Genomic DNA, 21,425 nt, shown 5'->3' on the forward strand with positions numbered 1-21,425 from the left:
GCTGTACCTGACTGGCAAAAAAATGCCCGATGATTTTAACAATGACTTCCTCATTCTCATCAGGAGTTTGGTCACGTGGGACAATAACTTCCGCACTTGTTAAGTTCTGCAGTTCATTCACCTGTAAGAGAAGCAGCTTGTATGAACCTCACCAAGGGTCCTTCCCCATGGTGCTTGCACTAAACTATGAGCCTTTTCTGTGCTTTCATGTGCTATGGCTGAGTCTGAGAGTGCAGCCCTGGCAGTCCCAACAGCAGCAGAGCTGGCTGAGGTCAGTTCTGGTTTTTGTGGGAGGTTTTGGAAAGGCAGTGTCCCTCCCGTGAACTGTGCCCTGTTATGCAGGGTTCCCTAGGGGCATGCGAGGCATAATCCAGGGCAATGGTCCATATATAGAGGCTCAGGGTCCTATGGCCTGGACAGCAGCAGATGGAAGAAGTGTTGGCTGTGTGCAGTTTCTGTGCAAAACCTACTTAGTTGAGCTTTCCTCTAGGCACTTGCACACATGTGTGTGTTCAGAGCCCTGAAAAGCTAAACAGGATCAACTCCACTACTGGGGCCACTTGTGGGTCCCAGTTGGATGGGACATAAGCACATCATTCCCTCTCTAATGAAGGATGCTACCCTAGAAGGCATGGCACTATGACTAATGTCTCGACAGTGCCACCATGTGGCCAGCAAGTCCAGGGAGAAGTCAGCATGTTTCTTGTGTCTGGGACAGAGTGAGGCCATTCATACTAATACCCAGCAAAAGCTGGAACCATGGGCTGCGGCTCAGGGACCAGCATGGACTCTGGATGAGGCTGCAAGCTGGTGTCAATTTCTTGCCATTGCTGGAAAATGCCCATGGGTTTTTATGCCCATTTGCATGAAGCTGAATGTTGCTAGGGAGAATGCGATTAGGGTTGATCTGTCAACCAGGGGTTTGAGTGGACCTTTAACTTCCCTCCTGATACAGAGAACTGGCTGGAGGTCCAGCTGCAAAGCCTGCAACCATCCCTGACTGAGCCCAGACATGTCCCTTGCTTTTGTGTTATCTTTTCTTCCAATGCTCACCTGCTCCCCAGAAAGCCCTTGGAGAGCCATGGATACACTGGTCTTTGCAAGTATGCGTGAGATCACCACTGTTCATCATTCTTATACTGTTGCCTTCTCCATGCCTGAAGATGGCACTGCCAGGCCCCCGCACCATCCCCCTGGAAGATGCACAGCATCTGCACAATGCTGGGATGAATTGAGGGTATAAGGTTTTGGCACAGACTTTAGTGGAAAAGGCCACGAAAGCAGCCACACTGCCTAGCTCTGGAGTGGGTGATGCTACCACATGTGCTGCAGCCCAGAACTTAGCTTCTTGGGAGAGTCCAGGATTGGGGAAAGGAGTGAGGAAGAACTACAGCCAGAATCCTGTTTCACCTAGGGGATGACCAGAGCACAGCTTGAGACAAAATTCCTAGTTCCCGAACTCTTGGCTAGGATGGATCCATTTCTCCCTCTGAACGTAGCAGCCCCGGTTGCTGTTTGTCTGACTGAAGCAGCTGGGGCACCTCCCACAGCCCAAGCAGGGTATACAGTCAGAGCTGATACCGTGTGTGAGAGGTGGAACAGCATAACACAAAACTTAGTGTCTGTGCGGTGCCTCACCTCCCACAGCCCCTGCTTGGGCTTGCCACTCTGTGCTGGCAGGCCGACGTACCGTTTTGCCACCTTTGCCTATCACGCGGCCGGCTGCAGAGGAAGGCACCTTGATGTGGGCTTCAAGCTTCACCTCTTCTTTCGGGTTAAAGAAGTTTTCTTCTTTCAGTTTTCCAAATATTCGGCCCTGGGCCTGGAAAGGAAGAAGAGCAGGCAGTAAATTCCTGGAGCATTTGACACTAGGCCCCACAGTGGTATGCCTGTGTCCGAGGGGCAGGGAGAGAGTGGATCTTGGCCCCTGCAATGGTGGATGTCAACCTATTTGTCCACATTGGATAGGTGGAAGAGTGGACTAGTGGGCAGCACTGGGCTGGGACTCTGAAGACAACATCAATTTTCAGTTGTCCTATGCTGTATGTGAGATTGGGCCATACTGTAGAAGTGCTCAGACCTCAGCAGCTACCTGAAGGGGCCCGGTTTTCCAAAGCTGCAGCTCCTGGGTGCTGGGCACCTGGGGAAATCCTGCCCTTAGCATCTCTGGGCCTCGCCCCCAGCCTGTACCAATACTGCTTTCCATTTGGCTTGGCTAGACTGGGAGGCCAAGATGCCCAAAGGGACTTGGGCTTCTGGGAGAAAGTCCTCAAAGGTGCTGAGGCACTGTGACACCCCGTGAAACTCTGCCCTACTGAAGACCTCTGTCCCGAGCCAGCTCCCCTTGGTCCCTAAGGCAATGGGTGGGGAGACTGGCAGCTCAGGTAGGTATGGTATGCCAGCCAGCATTGACCAGCAAGGGCAGAGTTTGGGCACCCACGGCCAGAGACAAAAATCAGCTCTAGCCAGGCAGGTGCCTCCTGCACTGCAAACACTCTCCTAGAGCTGCCACCTGAGTCTGGATTTCCTGCTGCTCAGTCTTGACCTTTCTGGTTCACAGACCTGCTCAAGCTGGCTTTAAACCATCAAGCTTGGGTACCACTGCCAGTCTAGCTGTGGGAGCACAGGCCTGCCACAACCTGGGACTCGGATCCCTTATCTCCCAGGCTGTAGGAGTTTCCCCACCTCTCACTGCCTCTAGAGCCAACTGCCAGGGGAGGGGCTGGCCCAAAGTTTTCAGAGCTAAACTCTTAACATCTGGGCAGTTTTCCCTGGCTTCTCCAGGCCTGTGAAAATTTGAGCTCTAGGATACGCTGTACAAAGCCACAGATCATGAACACCCCTCTCCACAAGTGCCTGCATTGCACTGACCTTGAACTGGGCTTCCGGTGGCCCAGTGATGATGACCATCCTCTCACTGGCATCTGGCCCTTCTGCTGGGGCGATCTGCCAGCAACAGAAAGGAAAGTGTGATGCATCAGGACAGCCCCAGTGATGCCTCCCAGCCCCAGCATCCACCCACAGGGGTGTCCCAGCCATGGGCCCTCTCAAGCCTAGCATCTCCTGCTGAGCTCAGAAGCAGCTGAGCAGCAAGGCCTGCAGCTAAAAGGATCAAGAGTGCAGGCATGTAGTAAGTGCAGAGAAGTCCCTCCTGGGGTTTTGAAAGCCTGATAACAGTCCTGAGTGGTGCTGAACTGAAGCTGAGCAACAAATGCCATTTCCCTCCAGACAAACTTAGACATAAATTACTACCCTCACAAAGAGGGTAGTGAAGCACTGGAATAGGGTACCTGTTCTGTCAAGAGAAGAGAATACTGTGGGGGGAGGGGGAACGGGGGGAGGTGAATAGCAGCCTTCAACTACCTGAAGGGTGGTTGCAAAGAGGATGGAGCTGGACTGTTCTCAGTGGTGGTAGATGATGGAACAAGGGGCAATGGGCTCAGGTTGCAGTAAGGGAAATTGAGGTTAGATATTAGGAAAAATTCTCTCATGAGGAGGGTAGTAAAGCACTAGAACAGGTTACCCAGGGAGGTTATGGAATCTGCATCCTTGGAGGCTTTTAAGACCTGGATAGACAAAGTCTCAGCTGGGATGATCTAGTTAGGGATGGTCCTACTTTGAGCAGGTGGTTGGACTAGATATGACCTTTTGAAGTCCCTTCCAACCCTCATTTTCTATGATTCTAGGTTGCGATGTGTGGTCAGCTATGCAACCTCTTGGCTTCTACTGAATTCAGGGAGAAGGATGATCTCCCACTGACCTCAGGGGGAACTGAACTGGGCTACTGTTCATGGTGAGCAGTGTTTGCAGAAACAAAACCTACCAGCGCTGCTGTCTCAAAAAGAAAACAAGGAGACAGCCCAATTGTGTTTGTTGTGCTACTCACAATGCCCTAAATAGGGGAAGATTTCTAAGTTCACTTACAACTCATGCTGAGAGACCAGCTTTATTGCTCAGAACACATCACAACCTGACTCAGCCCCCTCATGGGGGACACACTACCTGACCCATCCCATGGTGGCCCCGTGTGTGGCTGCGTGTGAGTGTTTGTGTGTGTCCGGGTCCATATGCGTGCACAAGCATCAATCTGCATCCCAGAGCTGCTGCGCAAGAGTATCAGCTACCTGGTACATAGCAGCCAGCAGCTTTCCTGGGCCCCAACCTGCTTCACATGTGGCGCACACACGTGTTTGTATGTGTACATGAGTAGGAGGTTAGCTGTGGATGGAAAGCATTTGATCTCTGGACACTGAAAACTGGGATGGTCAGTGAAGGGAAATGGGCAAGCAGCACCTCTTTCTCTCTCGCTTTTTCAAGAGCTGTATGCTAGTGGAAGGGGGCAGTCCCCACTGCCAACCTTTGTTCAACAGACAAAGCCTATAGAAGAAGCCCATTCCTCATAGGAGACTGAAGGCTGCACCCAGAGGCTTGGCTTGTTTCACCCCCAGGGTCTGGCTGGCACTGAGCAGAACACATCCAGCACCAGGGAGGAACAGTTTGCAAAGCAATTCGACCAGCGGGTATTGCATTTTGTGCCCCTTGATACTGGGTCTTCCTGGGAGCAGGGGCCTAAAGGAATCAGTACCTACCTCCTACCTGGCACTGGTGGGCAATGACAGCAAAACCTGCTCCCAAGCTAGAAAGAGGGCTGGACAGCAGGGAACACACAGATGGAGCTCTCCACCTGGCTGTCAGGCTGCTCTAGAAAATCCAGCCTGACTGGCGCATGCAAGTACCCTCCAAGTACCATTCAGTTCCAGGTGGGCATGCATGTTGGTACCCTCCCTGCTCTGCCATAACTGCCCGTGCTCCTTTATAACCATGCCAGACATGGAAATAACTGGTCAATGCATGTTCAGAGGATCCTGGAACAGAACAAGACCTATACTACAAGAGAAACCACAGCGCCCCACAGGCCTGGCTAATGTGACCTCGGGACCAAATTCCTTCCTGATCCCAAATCTAGCAACTGGTTTGATGCTGAGCAGGGCATAAAACCAGAAAGGCCTTGAATCTTCTAACTGGCAGGAGCATCAGGACGCTGAGGCAAAATCCTCCAGCCTCAGCTGTGTCCCAGTGCTTCAGAGGAAGGTGAGGTACCTGCTTCCTTTGGGAGGGAAAAAAATCCCCTCCTGGCCCCAACAAGTGATCAGCAGGACTGTCCAATTCCAGAGTTACTGCATCCCAGCATCCCCACACCATGTGATTCTCTCCCACTGCACCCCATACTGTACCATGCTGGCAACCTGTGCTATGCTGCATGGGGTCTCCCTGAGCCCCACAGCTGCAGGTTCTCTCAACCCCACTGCCAGGGTGAGGTCAGGCAGTGCAAGCCAGAGAATGGAGGGGGAGCCTGAGGACTGCGGTGGCAGAAACTGCTGGAGTGTTGGGGGGTAGCAGTGTCCAGACTGGAAGCCTGGGGCCACATATTAACCCCATGGGCCGTGAAGTGAACAGCCCTGCCCTAAAGCATGGGATTACCAGAGAGCTTCCAAACTACAAGGGAGATGCATCTGTGCTCCAACCTGGGGGCTACAACTGCATGACACCACACATCACACTTGCACACTTGGCTGAAATGAGAACACCCTGTCCCAGCACACCAATTCTTTCAAGACCTTGCTGGGCTCAATCTTAATGCAACAGAAGATGTACAGACCCATCTGGAGTTCCTGCAGGGTGCTGCAAGACAGGCAGCACAGGGAGGGGAGGGTGACCACAAGCTCATGCTTCTTTACCTTAATAGAGGCTCCAGCAAATCTTGCCAGCTGTTTAATGTGTTGGCCCTTCTTCCCAATAATGGCACCCACGGCCTGTGTCGGGATGAATAAATTCACAATCTCCTGTTCCGGTAGCTGGGAGGGAGAGACATGACAAAAAGGCATTTCAGGGACAGGAAAATGAAGGACTTGAGCTTTCCCCACCACCGGGGAGGGGGAGGGGACATATGGTTCCAGGGTTCCTCCAATGTACGCAGTAGCTCTCTGTGGGAGCAACAACCTCTGCATGTTGGCTGGTTATAAAGACTTGGATGTCAGAGATACCACATCCTATTTGGGTACCTACGTGTCTGAATCCGCCCTGGGATTTTTTAAGGGGACAGGCAACCCATGGAGGGCACAGAGCTGCTGCAGAGAGGCAGGGAATCTGCAGGCATGGTGTAATGCATGGACTGACAGTGCAGGGAAGAGCACCGCTGCAACCTGGAAGGCAGGTGAGCAAACAACCTCCACCCACACAGCCATGTGAACCTCTTCTGCTGCTCCCAGTGCTCAGAGCCACCAAGAATGAAGCATGTGGGGTGAGGGCCAAAGGGGTCATTTTAAGCATCCAGGCTGACTCCTAACCAGCACCGTGGCGACTCTGGCAGCACACCCAAGACTTGTGCCTGAGCTGCAGCAGAAAATTCCTGATCTTGGCACCAAGGCAGCCAGAAAGACATGGAGGTAAAGGCCCTTCACAGAGCTGCAGCAAGCTGAGGCTGCCCCCTTGAGCTGGTGTCCAGGATTCTTGGCTTTAAAAAACCTCTTTAAACCTAGCTTGGGGACGGGAGTCTCAGCCCCCTACCTGTGAAGTCAAAGCAAGGTTTGCCGAAGAGGTTTTAGAAGATCTGGAGAGAATGCTTGGACAGCGTGTTCCCCTCCTGCCAGCATGGCCCCAGGAGACGAGAGATACTTGAGAGGCCCTGTCACTGTGCATCTGCTTACAGGATATGCCTGCAGGCGGGACAGTCCTGGGTCATGCTGCCGTGCACTAAAGACACTTGCAGCAAAGAAGGGCCTGGGGCTGCACACCTACAGCTAGCAGCAATAGGACTACTCAGCACCAGTCAGGATGAAATGAGGCACTGAGGTGGCTGGAGGGGGGGGGGCGGGGACTTGAATAGTTAATGACTCTGATAACTATCAGATAACTGAAGATAACTATACCCCCTTGCAAGGTTAACTGAAAAGGCCAGCTACCTAAGTTCACTGGTTTGTTAAAGTGCTTGGCAACCTTTCAAGGGGGAAAGGTGTTTGCGATTATGGCCAAGTATCAGTGTATCTGCATAATTGCAGGCTTAGCACATACCCTGTCTGAAGCATGCCCTGCATTAAACCTGCTCCTCTGTGACATCTATTCTTCAGAGCCAGCCACAAAAGGGCTGGGTAGGTTCATAGCCAGTGTCTGATCAAAGTTTCCTTGAGGGTCCGTGCCAAAGTTGAATCTTTCCCCCAGCCCCAGCCTTATCCTTAGCTTGGACTTACCCTCTGTCTTCCTCTCAGATCCCTCATGGGTGGCCCCTGATCTTGGCTTGCTCTTTGGACTTTGGTTCTGGTTCAAATCCCCAGCTTTCAATTCTGTCCTAACCACTGACCTGGATTGCCTATGCCCCCATCTCTGACAGTACCAAAATATAATACTAGTAGGCACACAACCCATTAAGCCACATACTCATTGTACACAACTGAGAGACAGCAGCCTCAGAAGAACTGGTCCCTGCACAGGCTTTATTTTATATACACACTCAGAGAAGTCAACCAGGAGAGGGAGAATCCAATCTGGCTCCTTTGAAATCAGTGACAAAACTCTACTGGATGCCTTCATCTGGCTCTACTTTACCATAGCAGCTCAAAGAAGTCAAACAGGGCACATGATAGAAAGAAACATCAAGATGCCACATCAGCAATGAGATGTGGAATAATTGTGATACAGACTTTCATCTGGGGTCAGCATCCAGTATCGCCCAGATGGGCATCTCTTTAACATCAACTGGTTATGTTCCAAATCCACGAAAACCAGCAAATCCATCACTGAAACTTAACACGCTGACAATTGTAATGTGCACCCACGCAATGGAAAAGCTTCAGGTCACACTTGTCTGCTTCTGTGAAGTGTATGAAATGTTTGGACTCACTGCCAGCTTAATGAAAATCAAGATCCTTTACCAACCCACGCAAACCAACCAGCTGCTCCTCCACTTGTTAGAATCAGAGGTCAATCCTTAGAGACTGCCCTACCTGGGTAGCCACCTTTCCCAAAAAGTAAACATAGACAACACTATTCAACATAAAATCTGGATAAAATCTGCCAGTGCTGCCTTTTAGACATCTCTGAAATCATGTCTTTAACGATCATGATATTGGGACCCAATCAAACCTCTTATCTACCAGGATATTGCTATCCTCACCTTGTTGCATGGTTGTGAAACTTGAATGACATATTGGAAACACCTGAAAGCTCTGTAATGTTACTATCAGCCATATGGTTTGAACAGAGCTGATCCTGCCTCAGGCAGGGGGTCAGATTAGATGTGACCTCTGGGGCTCCTTTTCAGCCACTCTGTTCTGTGATTCTACACATGTCTTCGGAAAATCCTCCATATCAAATGGAAGGACAGAAGAATGAATGCCTGTTCCAGCTGACTCCACCACCGGCATCAAAGCCATGTTTATATGGCACCAGCTTCATTGGACAGGACATGTCATAAGGATGCCAGACAACTGGCTCCCAAAACAGGCCTTATACTCCCAGCTCACCAATGGTCGCTACTGTAGAGGTGGGCAAAAGAAGAGATTCCAAGACACCTTGAAAGGCAATCTGAAGAAATGTGACACTGAAGCACTGAATCACCCCAGTGGTTTTGAGCATAGATGAGAGACATCAAGGGAAACAGCTCACCTGACATCACTTGGATTTATTCCTTCCTCCTTGAACTACTTGCCATATCTGCATTCAAACATGCAGATCAACCTTGTTAGTCATCTACAGACTCACTGATGACTTCCCAAATATTTACCGGGAGACTGTCATCCTCATGTTGAAAGGCTGCCACCACTAGCACCAACAAGACGAAACAGGAAAAACAATTGTTTCCTTACAGATCCTGGACCTGGTCTCCCAGCTTATCCATGAATGATGCCCTGAGGTGAGCAGGATTTCTCAGCACTGTGGGGTCATGCCTCTCAGGAAATGTCACACTGCAGGTGTATAAATGACACTTCTGTCATCCACCATCTGAAATGCCCAGCACTGAGAAGACTGGGACTCATGGAAACCAGCACTCTCTGAACCTGGTTGCAGCAGACTCCTGCTCTTCAGACTCCCCCCTACTCACCTTTCCCTCTCTAAGGATCATCACCTTGTTGTGGTGGAGAGGTCTGCATGTTCCAATGACCCCGAGAGCGATGCCGTCTGGAGGTCACGCTCCTGGTAGGGCTACCCATGGCAGTAAGGTTGAGAGAAAGGTTCCAGACAAAGAGTAATCTAAGAAGTCCTCAACAGTGGAGCAGGTGAAGGAAGGCTGTGGCCCCAACAGCTGTGAAGGTGGAAGAAGGCTGCAATGGAAAAGTGGCCTCAGCCATTGTGGTTCACCATGCCACTGAACCCAGCCACCAACTGCCAAGACCACGTGGATCCGACCTGTGCACTGAAGTCCCCACGCTAAACATGCCACGCACAGGCTTCCGTCAGGGTGGAGAACCTGAACAAAGGTTCTTCACCAACCCTCTCCAGGCCAGCTGAACATCCCTCGCACTATCTGCGTAAACAGGGAGGCTCTGGAGTACGTGGAGCACTTTCCATGTCTTGGCAACCACCGCTTTCAATGGGCTATCATCAATGAAAAAGTCCAGCACCAGGTCAACTGCGCCAGTGCTGCTTTCTACAAGCTGTGACAATGTGTCTTAGAAAATAGAGATCTTCGGAAGTTGATGAAGGTCCTGGTTTTTAAGGCTGTCGTGCTGACCACCTGGCATCGAATCCTGGCGATCAAATGGGAGGACTGCTGGACCAGCATGACCATGCTTCATGAAGCTGTGTCCACCAGCATCGAAGCCTTGCTCTTGAGAAATCAACTCCGATGGACAGGCCACTACGTCCGGATGTCCGAGAACCGCCTTCCTCACCAGATTCTCTTCTCTCAGCTCTCCACTGACCAACACACAAAGGGCAGCCAAAGGAAATGATACAAAGACACATTCAAGGTCACCCTCAAGCACAGAGGCATCAACACCAATGGCTGGGAGGAGCAAGCTGCTGACCATTCAGCGTGATGCCACCTGGTCCACAAAGGCGCACGTCACCTCGAGGCCCAAAAACTCGATACTGAGGTGGCGGCAAAGGAAGGAGAAGACGACCAATCTGGGGCTGCAAATCCCACTCACCCATGCAACAACATGCCCCCATTGCTGACAAGTGTGTGAATCCAAAATCAGGCTCCTCAGTCACCAACGGACCCATCAAGCCTGACGGATGTCATCCTCGACTTCGAGGGACTGCCACCGATGACTCACCTTTCATATGACAAGGTTGCAAAAAGATCACTTTGACATTTAAGGCTCTGAGGCTGTGAAGGGCAGGGCAGACCAGTGTGACAAGGGAGCCTGTCTTGCCTCAGGCACAGCCATCATGCACCTTGCCAGTCCCAGAGATGCTATGAGATGCATAAGGAACACGCAGCTAGGAACACATCATGATCCCTGCCAGAGGTACCCCAGGGCATTTGCTGTATCAGCAACCATGGCTGGTCATGGCACTGAGTGACTCTAGATGCACAGCCATTCCCATGTCATTCCACCAGGTCCTTGGGAGGCCAAATAATGGTCCTGCCTGACTGATCCTCAGATTAGCCCACCAAAATAACTTACCTAGGATATCAGAATGCAAAAGCCATATTGATCAACTCAGCTCTCTGCTCCCTTGTACAGACACGCACCTAATTCCAGGTCTCACCACACCCACGCTCAGTGTTGCTACTGAACAGCAGATCTATGAGCACAACACCAGCAATTGCGAGGCTGTGCATAGCTCTTCACTTGCTCATGCGTGTGATGCTCAGATCCTTCCTAGCAGTGTGGGAGCTCCCCTCCCAGTGCTCTGCTGTGGCTGGCTGGCTGGGTTGGCAGTGAGGACAGGCTGCCTCCCTCATCAGGCCAGATCAGCACCCTGCTGCAAATTCCTGAAGAGAGTCTGCACGGCTGCAAGAGAGGGGGCAGGAGAAAGGGCTGGAAGAGAACACAGTGTCGCTCCTGCACTGGGGTGGAGTGACAGAGATCTCACCCTGCCACAGCTGAGGAGATCGCAGCTCAGGTCTAACTGCCAGATCAGTCCATCTGTCATATGTCAAAGTACAGATGTCATTTGCAAGTGGCAAGAGCAGCCCCAGAGTGCATGGTTCTTACTCTGCATGGGCTTCACTTTTCCCTGCTTCTCCTCATTTCAGTGATCTTATGTGGAGGCAGTTCCATGTGCTTACTCTAAAGCCACAAGTGCCCTGGCTTTCTGGGTACCCATGGCCAACACTGGTACACCACCAACATCAGCACAGACTCTGGCTCATACTCAATAGACTTGCCACTTTTCAATCAAACTCCCAATGAATCTTCCAGAAGCATTTCTCATCACTGACAACAGTGCTGGCCTGAAACACTGTCTTCCCTATTTGTCCTGCACTGTTCCTCTCCATGGCCCTGTGCAACATTTTGGTTGTTTAAAACCAATAATTGATGCATTTTAAAATGCTGTGCACGGGTCAGTGACGTGACAACTACCTGCAACAGGACATGGCCTCTGTCCTCCATGCTACAGGCAAAGTTACAGGACAGAGGGGGTGGTCAGGTCTTATCCATTAGGACTGGCAGCTGGTAACTGTACTGCCTTGCTCTTGACCAGTCAGGGTCTCCCAAAAGAGGCATAACAAACTCCTTTAGTTGCCTTTGGCAGGGGTGGAGGGAGAAGGGGGAGTGAAGTCATAACAGCCTTGGCTCTGCATGCTGGCAGCAGGTGCTATGGCTGTCGCTCTTGAGCAGCACAGGCTCTTGTAGCTGCAGCTGGGGGACTGGCCGGTTACACGCTGGCTGCAGCAGCCCCGCAGCACAGACTCCCCAGGTGCCCTGTTTGCTCCCCTACCAGAGGAACTACTGAGAGCAGGGCTGCACCTCCCACAGCAAAGCCTCACAAGGGAGTCTCCATGCTAACCTCCCCCTCATCGTTACATTCCTGCCTCCCAACAGCACCATAGCATGGAAGCAAGAGAGGAACGAACAGCACCTACAGAGCAAACATCACATCCCCTAGCCTGAAGAAGACACTGTGACTGTCCTCATTCACGGGACCCCCTTGCCGAGAGTGGGCTGCATGAGAGGTTGGGTTTGCAAATGCCTGTTGTTCCCCTGTTTTGGCCAAGGCTGCGATCTTATCCCATCGTGAGCTTTGGTGTGGATCCACATTTACTGGTAGGAGGGGAAGCCAAGCTGAGGGACACTAACCTGAACAGCTACAGAAGATGTTCTGCCTCAGCTCTACCACAATGGCTCCTGGCAAGGGCAGGTTACACTAGGGGTTACACTAAACTGGAACAAAGCCGCGGTCTGGACTAAACAGCCACAATAGCATCTCGGCCAGCATGCTCCCTGCACTTCCACTTTACAGCCTTCCCCTGCTCAATGTAACTTCCCCATATGGAGAGGTCCTGCTGCCTCTGCCCTAGGGGTTGGCCTGCTTCAAATGTGTCAGGCTCCAAACCTCTGTGATAACACTGGAACAAGCCTGGGTGCAGACTAGCTGCTGGCAGGTGCCAGACAGGACCCAGGGCAGATTCCTCTCTTCCAAAGGGCTATGCCCAGTTTCATGCCAAAGGGGCCCAGAATCTAACCTAAAGTTTGCTCCTTTCCCTCGGGGATTGGACTGCTGCCAGTGTTGGCTGCTTGCCTCTGAAGACTGGTCCCTTATTGGGATGCCTGGGAGCTGAACATCAAGCTCCTGCTTTTGGAAACCTGGCTTTTGTTCTTTCCAGACATCTCCCACATCCCATCTAGCTCTGCACAGGAGTCCAAATCCAGCCCATTTCTCCACTGCGGTGGTATGAAGTGTCTGGGGAGCACAAATATTTGCCTGAACATGCAAGCCCACGCTGTACTGTGCCCATAGTTTGACACATCATCAGGGAAGCTCCTGGTAGGGAAGCAGCGAACCTGGAAAGGGCACGAGCACTAGCAGAGGTGGGAAAGCAGCAGACACAAGCAGCTAGGAACAACAAAAGGAGCAGGAAGAGTAAGACCAGAGAGGCGATCCGTGTGCCCCGACAGCAGGCAAAAGTTGTGTGTGTCATGAAGTGTCCTTTCCCCACCCCACCCCCTGGACCAGAGTGCCCAGAAGCCAGAAGACAGAGGCTGTTTTCTCTAGGCTGCTGGCACAAATGGGCTATGTGAAATGTGTGGCCAGTGAAAAGAGCAAGCAACAAAGCCCCAGAGTGATGGGGATGAGCCTGGCGCTAGCGCCAAGGCACACCTAGGCACAGGGAAGGCACACAGGCTGTGCCAAGGAGCACCGGGAACTCTGCAGCCTCAATTCCAATGGCTGAGTCTCTGCTGCCGGGAGGGCACCACCTCCCACTACACCAGCTGCAAAGCCGCAGGCTGAAGGGAAGGGATTGCAAAGAAGGAGCACAGCCCTGGCCTTCCCGTGGCAGAGAAGCATTGTGGCTAAGCGAGGGGGGAGAGTGCCGGCGCGGCAGGGAGAGGTGTGGCACTTACGGAGTGCTGGTGTGGGAACGCGCCAGCCGGAGAGGCTCCGTACAGACCCGAGAGGTATGCCGGGGGGCTCTATGGCAGGAAAGAAAAGGACAGTCAGTGATTGTCACCAGCCACTGCAGCCTACTGACAACTCTCCGCTCTGCTCCATGGGTGCCAGCACTGCCCTGGGTGCCAGCACGCTGGCCTCCCAGCTCCCTTGCGGAGAATGAGGCCATGCCGCTGCCCCCTCACGTTTGCTAGCACAGTGGGGGCTCTAAGCCCAAGTCCAAGGAAGAACTAAACAACCTGCTGCTGCCCCTCTGGTAGAAATTCCTCTGCCCCACCCCACCCCCAGCAACTGAAAGCTGTGGGACTCATGCAATGTTGCGAATACCACCCCCACCCCCCGTCTTTGGAGGTCATTGCAGCACAGGAGCCTCGGGGGACTTTTTGAAGCCCCTAAAGCAGGTGAAAAATCCTCTCTGCTCAGAGGCATGCCCCTTCCCTGCTCTCCCCCACACCTGAGTTTCCCCACTGTCTGGGGTGGGTAAGTACCAGAGCCCTATCTGCTCCCTGCACTGGGCTCAGCTGGGGACAGGGACAAGGGTAGCAGGGATGGATGGGAATCCCTTTCCACCTCCCCATGCCTCCTCTCGGCAGGGTAAAGGAAGCTATTCTCCTGCCACCCTGCTGCTGCTGTCCCCTCTCTAGCTGAGCCCAGGCTCCAGGCAACCCAGTTGGCTCTGGAGCTTCTCTGCCCAGGAGCAGTGGGGAAAGCAGCAGCAACCAGCAGGGGAGTTTGGGGGTGGGGGAAAAAGGGGAAGAGAGGGGACCCGCCTCTCAGCAGGACGGGGAAGGGAGCGGGGCGCTACAGTGCGGAGGGGGGGGTTTCAGTTGCTTTCGGGACTTAAAGTCCCCAGCACTCTCCAGTGCAATCTGCCCACACTAATGGGGACAGAGGGGGGTGGGAGCAGAGAGTACAGCCCACTTTGCAGCCTGGGCTGTTGCTCCTGCACCCCCACTTTGGGAAATCCTGGATCCACCCCTGGCTTCATGCAAATTCACATATCACCACTGACAACAATGAAGAGATGCAGGCTCCCACCAGTCCAGGACCTGCTTTGCCAACCTGACACATGCACCTGAAGGCACCCACAGACCAGCATGTAGGTGTAGCATCTATGGATCAGCATCTCTCAATGGTTCATGTGACTGGGCTTCAGGTTAGGGTGCTCCCGTTACACTGCCAGTCCCCCAAGCCCTTTATGCTGTCCTTTCAATGGAGTGCTTGCTCTTTCCTTCTAGCACAACTGTGACAGGGGACAAGCCTGCAGAGACCCACCCACCCAGGACATTATGCAGCTGCCACTTGGTTAGATGCACACATGCTTCAGGAAAGGTCCATGAGACTGAGTCAGGTCCATCAGTAAGGATCCATAAAACTTTCCGTCAGGCCGTATTCCATCTCTGGCATCCAAGCTGTCTGGAAGCAGGGCAGCAAGGGAGGGGTGGAGGACAGATATTTGCTTTTGGTTCAAAACAGAAGCACTCCCTAACCCTCGGACCCCACAGCCTGCTGAGGGCAGCTACTGAAATCCCCCTCAGAAAGAAACAAAGCCAACCAGTACCAAAGGAAGGGCAGAAACAAGCCCTGCCCCCTTCTAGCCCATCTCTGCAGAAGCTGGGTGAGGGGTGCCATGAAGGAGATTGGCACCAGTCCCTGAGCAAGAAGAAAGCCCAAGTCCTCTCAGGTGCACAACAGGTCTTGTTCAGGCTGGCCCTGTTCCCACTAAACTCCTTTCCCTTGGGGAAGACTGGCTCTACCCTCAGCCTGTGGTCGGGCTGGGCAGTGGGAGTCTGCCCTCCACTGGGATGACCAATTGCAGTGTTGTCACAGCATGAGCTCTTCTGGGTGGCAGTGTTTGCACAGGGTCCCACAACTCCCGCAGCAACACCAGCAATACATTTTCTGAGTGGGGACACTGAAACACAGTCTAGGTGGCTCACCAAGGTCACATAGCAGGTAAGTGGCCATAGCCAAGAACAGAACCAGGAGTCCTGGCAGCCTCGTCAGTGCCAGCCCACTGGGCTAAGGGAGAGTGTGATACACTAGGAATTATTAATACAAAAGGGACCTGTTGCCCATGGATGTTTTATGCAAACCCCACAGACAAATGCCATTTACCACAAAGATAATGGCCATTATTCACTGCTTTTGCTGTCTAATGGGGCACTTGTCCATTCATCTTGAATGCTTTGAAGGTATACAGACCAAGGGCACGTGAAGTGCTCAGGTATTGACAAATAAACAACTTGTGTTCACGAGATGTGTACACACACACACACGTGCGCATGCATGCATAGGATATTGCCTCTATGAGAAACCCACAGCAGATCTGCTGACCCAGCCTCACCTCTCTTTATATGCATGTAATGAATTATCTTTTTTGCAGTCTCCTCAATTGTAGGGTAGCTTGTCATATTTTATGCTTTAAAGTTGCACCTGTTTATAGAGTGGTGAATTACAGTATTGTTTAAAGTTTTCTTTGATATCCACCCTAAAGTTCTGTATAGCTTCACTGTTATCTGAACTTTTCATTTTGCTGGTGTTTGTGATATCAACTGGCCTTCCCTCTTGCAAGCAGCTTATGGCCTTGTGTTTGCTCACATTATGTTTCTTTCCTTTTCTATCACTGTGAGAAGTTTTTCTAGCACAACATAGTAATAGTTTTGTTGCCAGCTCAAATTAATTGAACTTAGCACTAACCAGAGGGATGAAATGATTGGATATGTTAATGAAAGGTGATAAAGGAGACCAATGGACAATGCACAGAGTAAGACACGGGAAAAAGGCCAAATTAAGAGATGTGCTCATGATGGGTCTGTTGAACAAAGGAATATGCTGACAGGATAAAATGTGGATAATATGCTGACTGCAGAGAGACCAATCCAAAATCAAGGAGTCATCACAAGAGTCAAGTTAAAGAAAAGCATAAAAGGGGGGAGCAAGAAAGTTAAGTGTGTCGTCATCGTCACTGTCATCATGATTCCAGTTTTCAACACCTGTCTGGACCGTCCCAGCCAACAATGCACCCTTTGCTTCAGGAACTGAGTGGCTATCTTTTCAGTTGAGCAAAGTAACACTTGGGATTGGGTGAGATCACTGTACTAAGTGCGTTTCTCTCCCTGAATATAGAAACTGCTAAGATAGTACTTGTTGTACTAATTAAGTTAGACTTTGAATTTAGGACACTAAGTTGTCTGTGTTCATATTTCACATTCCATTTAAGGATTAACTGTGCTTTAACAATCCCTAAGCACTATTTGCTGGACAGTGGTGCTATCAGTACCCTTGCTGAGCTCTCTCACTCAGGTTGCAGCCAGGGAAGTTGATATTAGGAATTACTTTCTCATGAGGAAAGCACTAAAGCACTGAAACAGGTTACCAGAGAGGTTGTGGACTCTCCACCCTTGTAGGTTTTTAAGACCCAGCTAGATAGTCTTGGCTGGGATGATCTAGTTGGGACTGGTCCTGCTCTGAACAGGGGTTTGGACTAGATGTGACCTCCTGTGGTCCTTTCCAACCCTCATCGTCTGTGATTCTATAACTAGTGCTGACCTGAGGCAGCCTCCAGGTCCAGGCTTCCTAGTATATAACTCACTAATGCAAGAAGTCTTTGTCTGAACACAGAGCATGCTGGTCCTGTAGCAGCAAAGACTGGAAACAAACTTTCTTCTGGTCCCTGGTTTATACAACAAGGTACCATTTGTGTGTGCCAGCAACTTTTCTAAGGTTTGATCCAGAAACGAAAGTAAGCCCCCACCCAGTTCCTTTAGTGACTGTATGTACTAAAACCAGAATTCAGGATCTGGTAGTGAGTGGCAGTCATGGAACGATAGAAAATGAGGGTTAGAAGAGCCCTCAGGAGGTCACATCTACTCTAACCCCCTGCTCAAAGAAGAACCATGCCCAATTAGATCATCCCAGCCAAAGTTTGTCTAGCTAGATCTTAAAAACCTTCAAGTGGGAGATTCAACACCCTCTCTGTTCCAGTGTTTTACTATCTTCCTAGTGAGAAAGTGTTTCTGAATATCTAAATTTCCCTTGCTGCAGATTGAGACCGTAGCTCCTTCTGTTCTTCTCATCTGCTCCTGCAGAGCTGTGGGCTACAGAGCTGGGATCTTTAACGAAGCTTGTACGTGAGCAATTATTTTGTTTCTCAACAAAATGGTCAAAGTTGCAAAGATGGAAGAGTGCTGAGCAGCCTCACTAAATTGAGACTGTGCACAAACCTGCCAAAATGTGACTGATGACTTCATAACAAAAAGGCAAAGTACTTTGTTGACAAGGTTCTGGCCCAGGAACTGAAATGGGTTTATTTTATTTCAGTACAGATGAGGGCAGAGGTGGATGATGAAGACTCTTTTGGTTTCTTGATGAATGACACTTGATGTGTCAACGTGCAGTGGTCGGGACACGTGGCCAACTGGAGTGTGGCTGTGCAGTGTTCTATTGTATCTTCACAGAGCTTAGGGCGAGACAGAACTATCAAATCACCTCATCTGACCTAAAGTCAGAGATCACCTCCTGTGACACCTCCTATGTCAGACTTCCCATATGACACAGGCTGTTACATTTCTCACCAGTTACTTAAGCCTAGCAGTTTTTGCTTGGCCAAATGGATTTTCCAGAGCCATCCAGTCCAGATCTGAATCCATCAAGAGAAGGCCAAGCCACCTTTCCCTTTGAGAGTCTGTCCTATTGGTTAATTGTCTGTAGAGTTAAAAACACATGCTTTATTCTAGCTCGTAAAGCTTCAGCTTCCAGCCATTGGCTCTTGTTCTGCTCATCTCTGCTAGACTAAAAGTCCCTTCCGTTCCCCATGTCTTTGCCCTGTGAAGGTACTTGAATGCTGTAATCAATCATCTCCCTATCAACTTTTTGAGCCTTTTAACAGACATCTCCTGAAACCGGTCACTGAAGGGCAGCTCCTCCAGCCCTCAAACCAGCCCCATGGTTCTTTTCTTCACCCTTTCCATTTTTTCAACATTCTATTTGAAACGTGAATGCCAGAACTGGATGAAACCTTGGTCTTGACCATGGGGGTGAGCACTGAGAGGAGGGGTCCAAGGGGTCCAAGTGCAGGTGGGGCCCTCTCCCCCATGTTTGTACAATATAGCTGCACTCATTTATTGCCATTCTCTGCTGCCATGGCTAATTCTTGCCTTGCGAACTGACCATTTTTGCTTATGCAATGGAAGGTATATAGAGCTAAAAGCAACCACTTGGCTGCTTCCCACTCCAGTTAGGAACAGTTATGCTAACTCTTACAAGACATCCAGCTCTTGCAGGAGCTGTGCTAGTTACCCTGGCTGGTATTAAACTCCTCTTGGTGCTTTTCCACTCTGTGTTTAACTGATGTCTCTTACATGATATGTGCATAGCCAATGGACACACTCAGGGCAAATCTGAGAGTGTAGTGATGAAGTTGCACACCCCCCACCCTGCTTTGATTCCTGCTCCACTCAAACTTCAAAACCAACAGCCTGGGAGAGGCAGCAGCATTTCTACTCAGGCAGCAGTGAGGGAGTCAATTGAGTTAATGAGCTCATTGTCATCTACCTGACTCCTGTTAATCTCTCTCTACTCCACAGGTGTTAATGACCCTCTCTCCTTTTTAAAATGATCTTGATGCTTCATTATGCAGACTACAGGCAGTCCTTGATTTATGACTTCAAGTTCCAATGAACGGCATTTACAACCTTTATAAACGGACACCCTGCTTCAAGTTCCAACACAGGTTTCAACTTTAGCACACTTGAAACAGCTGTGGCCAGCTGGTACGTCTGTTTTGGCGGTCTGGGAGGTCATGGGGGAGCGTGTGCCCCCAGATCTGTGCAGGGCAAGTGGGGCCGGGGCTGCACCACACTGCACTCCGGGTGGGCATGGCAGCACTGGTAGCCGGAGCTATGCTCTGCTGCCACTGGCCCAATGGGGAGGTGCAGGATGGAACTGCAGCTCATCCGGGGGCACGTGGAGGGGGAGGGCAGCTCTCACCACTTCGTGCCTCTCATCTGGAGGCAGCACAACAGCTCTGTCCTGAACCCGCCCCACCCCAGCTGGGCGAGCAGCAGCAGGGCACAGCCCTCGCTCCCAGTGCTGCCACGCCCACCTACAGCAAGCCACGGCTTCATCCCATGTCCCACTGCCCTGGCTGGTCTAGTGACTGCAGGGCATAGACCCCACTTCCCAACACTGCTGCGCCCACCTGGAACGCACCACAGTGCAGTGCCAACCCTGCCTGCCCCACACAAATCAGGGCACATGCCCCTCCCCTCCCCACCCCGTACCCACCCAAACCAGTGGCGTGCAGTGGCAGAAGCTACCCCCACACTCCCCGCACAAGCTGCGCCTTCGTCCCATGCCCCCCCTGCCCCAGCTGGGCAGTGCTTGCCCCAGCCCCTGCCCTAATCCCTCCTTGGCTGCCAAGGCATCTGCCCCTTCCCCTTCTACCACACCAGACTTACAAGCTGGATACAACTGTATCAAGCGTCATAAAGGAACCAATCCCCAATTTGTAACGTTGTTCCTATGGGAAAATTGGTTCCAAGTTATGAGGTTTTGACTTACAACACATTTGGTTTCTGAAAACCGTGGGGCAAGTCTGAGGACTACCTGTATCCTTTCGTTTACAATGTTGCTGTCTGTTGGCCATTCCTGAGAATGTCTCCCTTCTAGGTCACAACCCCACACACTGTTTGAGAGTAGATTTTGTTTTACAAATCTGAATAAGAGATGACCATTTAACTATAAGTACAGGACCAATGAAACAATCTCTTTTGACTATTTTGACTACTATTGCCTATTTTGCTGTGTTTTTTAAACTTAATATATAATCTAGAAAATTAGCACACCTTCCAATATAGTTGTGTGTGTTTCTCCTTTGATCCTAAACTGAATAATACAGTAATAGGCTCCTAGCACATTAGTAAAGCTCAATAGTTTCTCTTTAACTGGAGAAAAATTAGTTGCTGTATATATGATGCTCTACCACACAACCTTCATGCCCTACCCCTCACCTTTTCAAAATCTGCCCCAGGATACACTATTCCAAAGGAAGGTAAGCATTTACATGCACAGTTCACTACTACACGCAGGCACAAGTACACCAGAGCAGCAGACGTGTACACATCATGCACACACACACACTACACATACACCCAATATTTTAATTCTTTTTTGCATCGCATCCATAGAATCTAAGCTCCAAATGCCGGAAAATTCATCATTCCTCTCAGACTGCTTAGCTACTATGACTTTCAGAAACAACAACAGCAGTAAAATACGTTTTTTTCCTTCACTCTAAATACATTCACAGCATAAGAACCATCATATTTATTAGTGTGTTAAAAATGCACCAAGGAGTTGATAATGGATTAAGCTACAAGAGTTAAATAGCACCGCTGAGATTTCCTGAGACTGCTGCTATGAAATAAATATTCAACCCCAGCAAATCAAACTGATAGGGCAGCTTCCACTGTACATCATTGCCATGTGCTCTTTGTACTTTATTCATATTTGCTAAACAGAAACATTAGGAGGGCAATCCCTTTGAACACGCAGACATTCATTGTGTGCGTGTGTACATGTGCATCTATGGGAAAGAGCACATGAGGGTCAGCATCCCTCGCAGATCTGCTGCTGTGGTGCTTACAGAGCTCTGTGGGAGAAGCAGAGATAATGGAGCCAGGAGCTTGCAGAGCATGTTCTAAAGAAGTTGTGGGATCTGGATCCATGGGATTATTCAAGAGCAGGTTAGAAAAAAAAACTTGCCTGGGATGGATTTGTCAGGGATGATCCTGTCTTGAGCAGGGGGCTGAACTAGATGACTTTACGAGGTCCCTTCCAGCCCAACTTTGCTATGATCCTAC

At 50.6% G+C, this 21,425-nt stretch overlaps 1 protein-coding gene across 2 annotated transcripts in view; it reads right to left on the reverse strand.

Annotated features, from left to right (window-relative positions):
* IGF2BP2 (insulin like growth factor 2 mRNA binding protein 2) overlaps positions 1-21,425 on the reverse strand; it is a 114,282-nt gene that overhangs the window by 2,560 nt on the left and 90,297 nt on the right. Inside the window, exons 10-14 of one of the 2 annotated variants that reach the window (XM_006032977.3) lie at positions 13,515-13,583; positions 5,739-5,855; positions 2,872-2,946; positions 1,691-1,822; positions 8-121 (exon numbers count right to left, since the gene is read on the reverse strand). In XM_006032977.3, coding sequence (XP_006033039.1) covers positions 8-121; positions 1,691-1,822; positions 2,872-2,946; positions 5,739-5,855; positions 13,515-13,583 — 507 coding nt within the window. The remainder of the gene's footprint in view (positions 1-7; positions 122-1,690; positions 1,823-2,871; positions 2,947-5,738; positions 5,856-13,514; positions 13,584-21,425) is intronic. The other variant, XM_014524361.2, reaches the window with a different exon arrangement.

Source organism: Alligator sinensis, unplaced genomic scaffold, assembly GCF_000455745.1.
Source record: "Alligator sinensis unplaced genomic scaffold, ASM45574v1 scaffold1086_1, whole genome shotgun sequence".
Lineage (NCBI taxonomy): Eukaryota > Metazoa > Chordata > Crocodylia > Alligatoridae > Alligator > Alligator sinensis.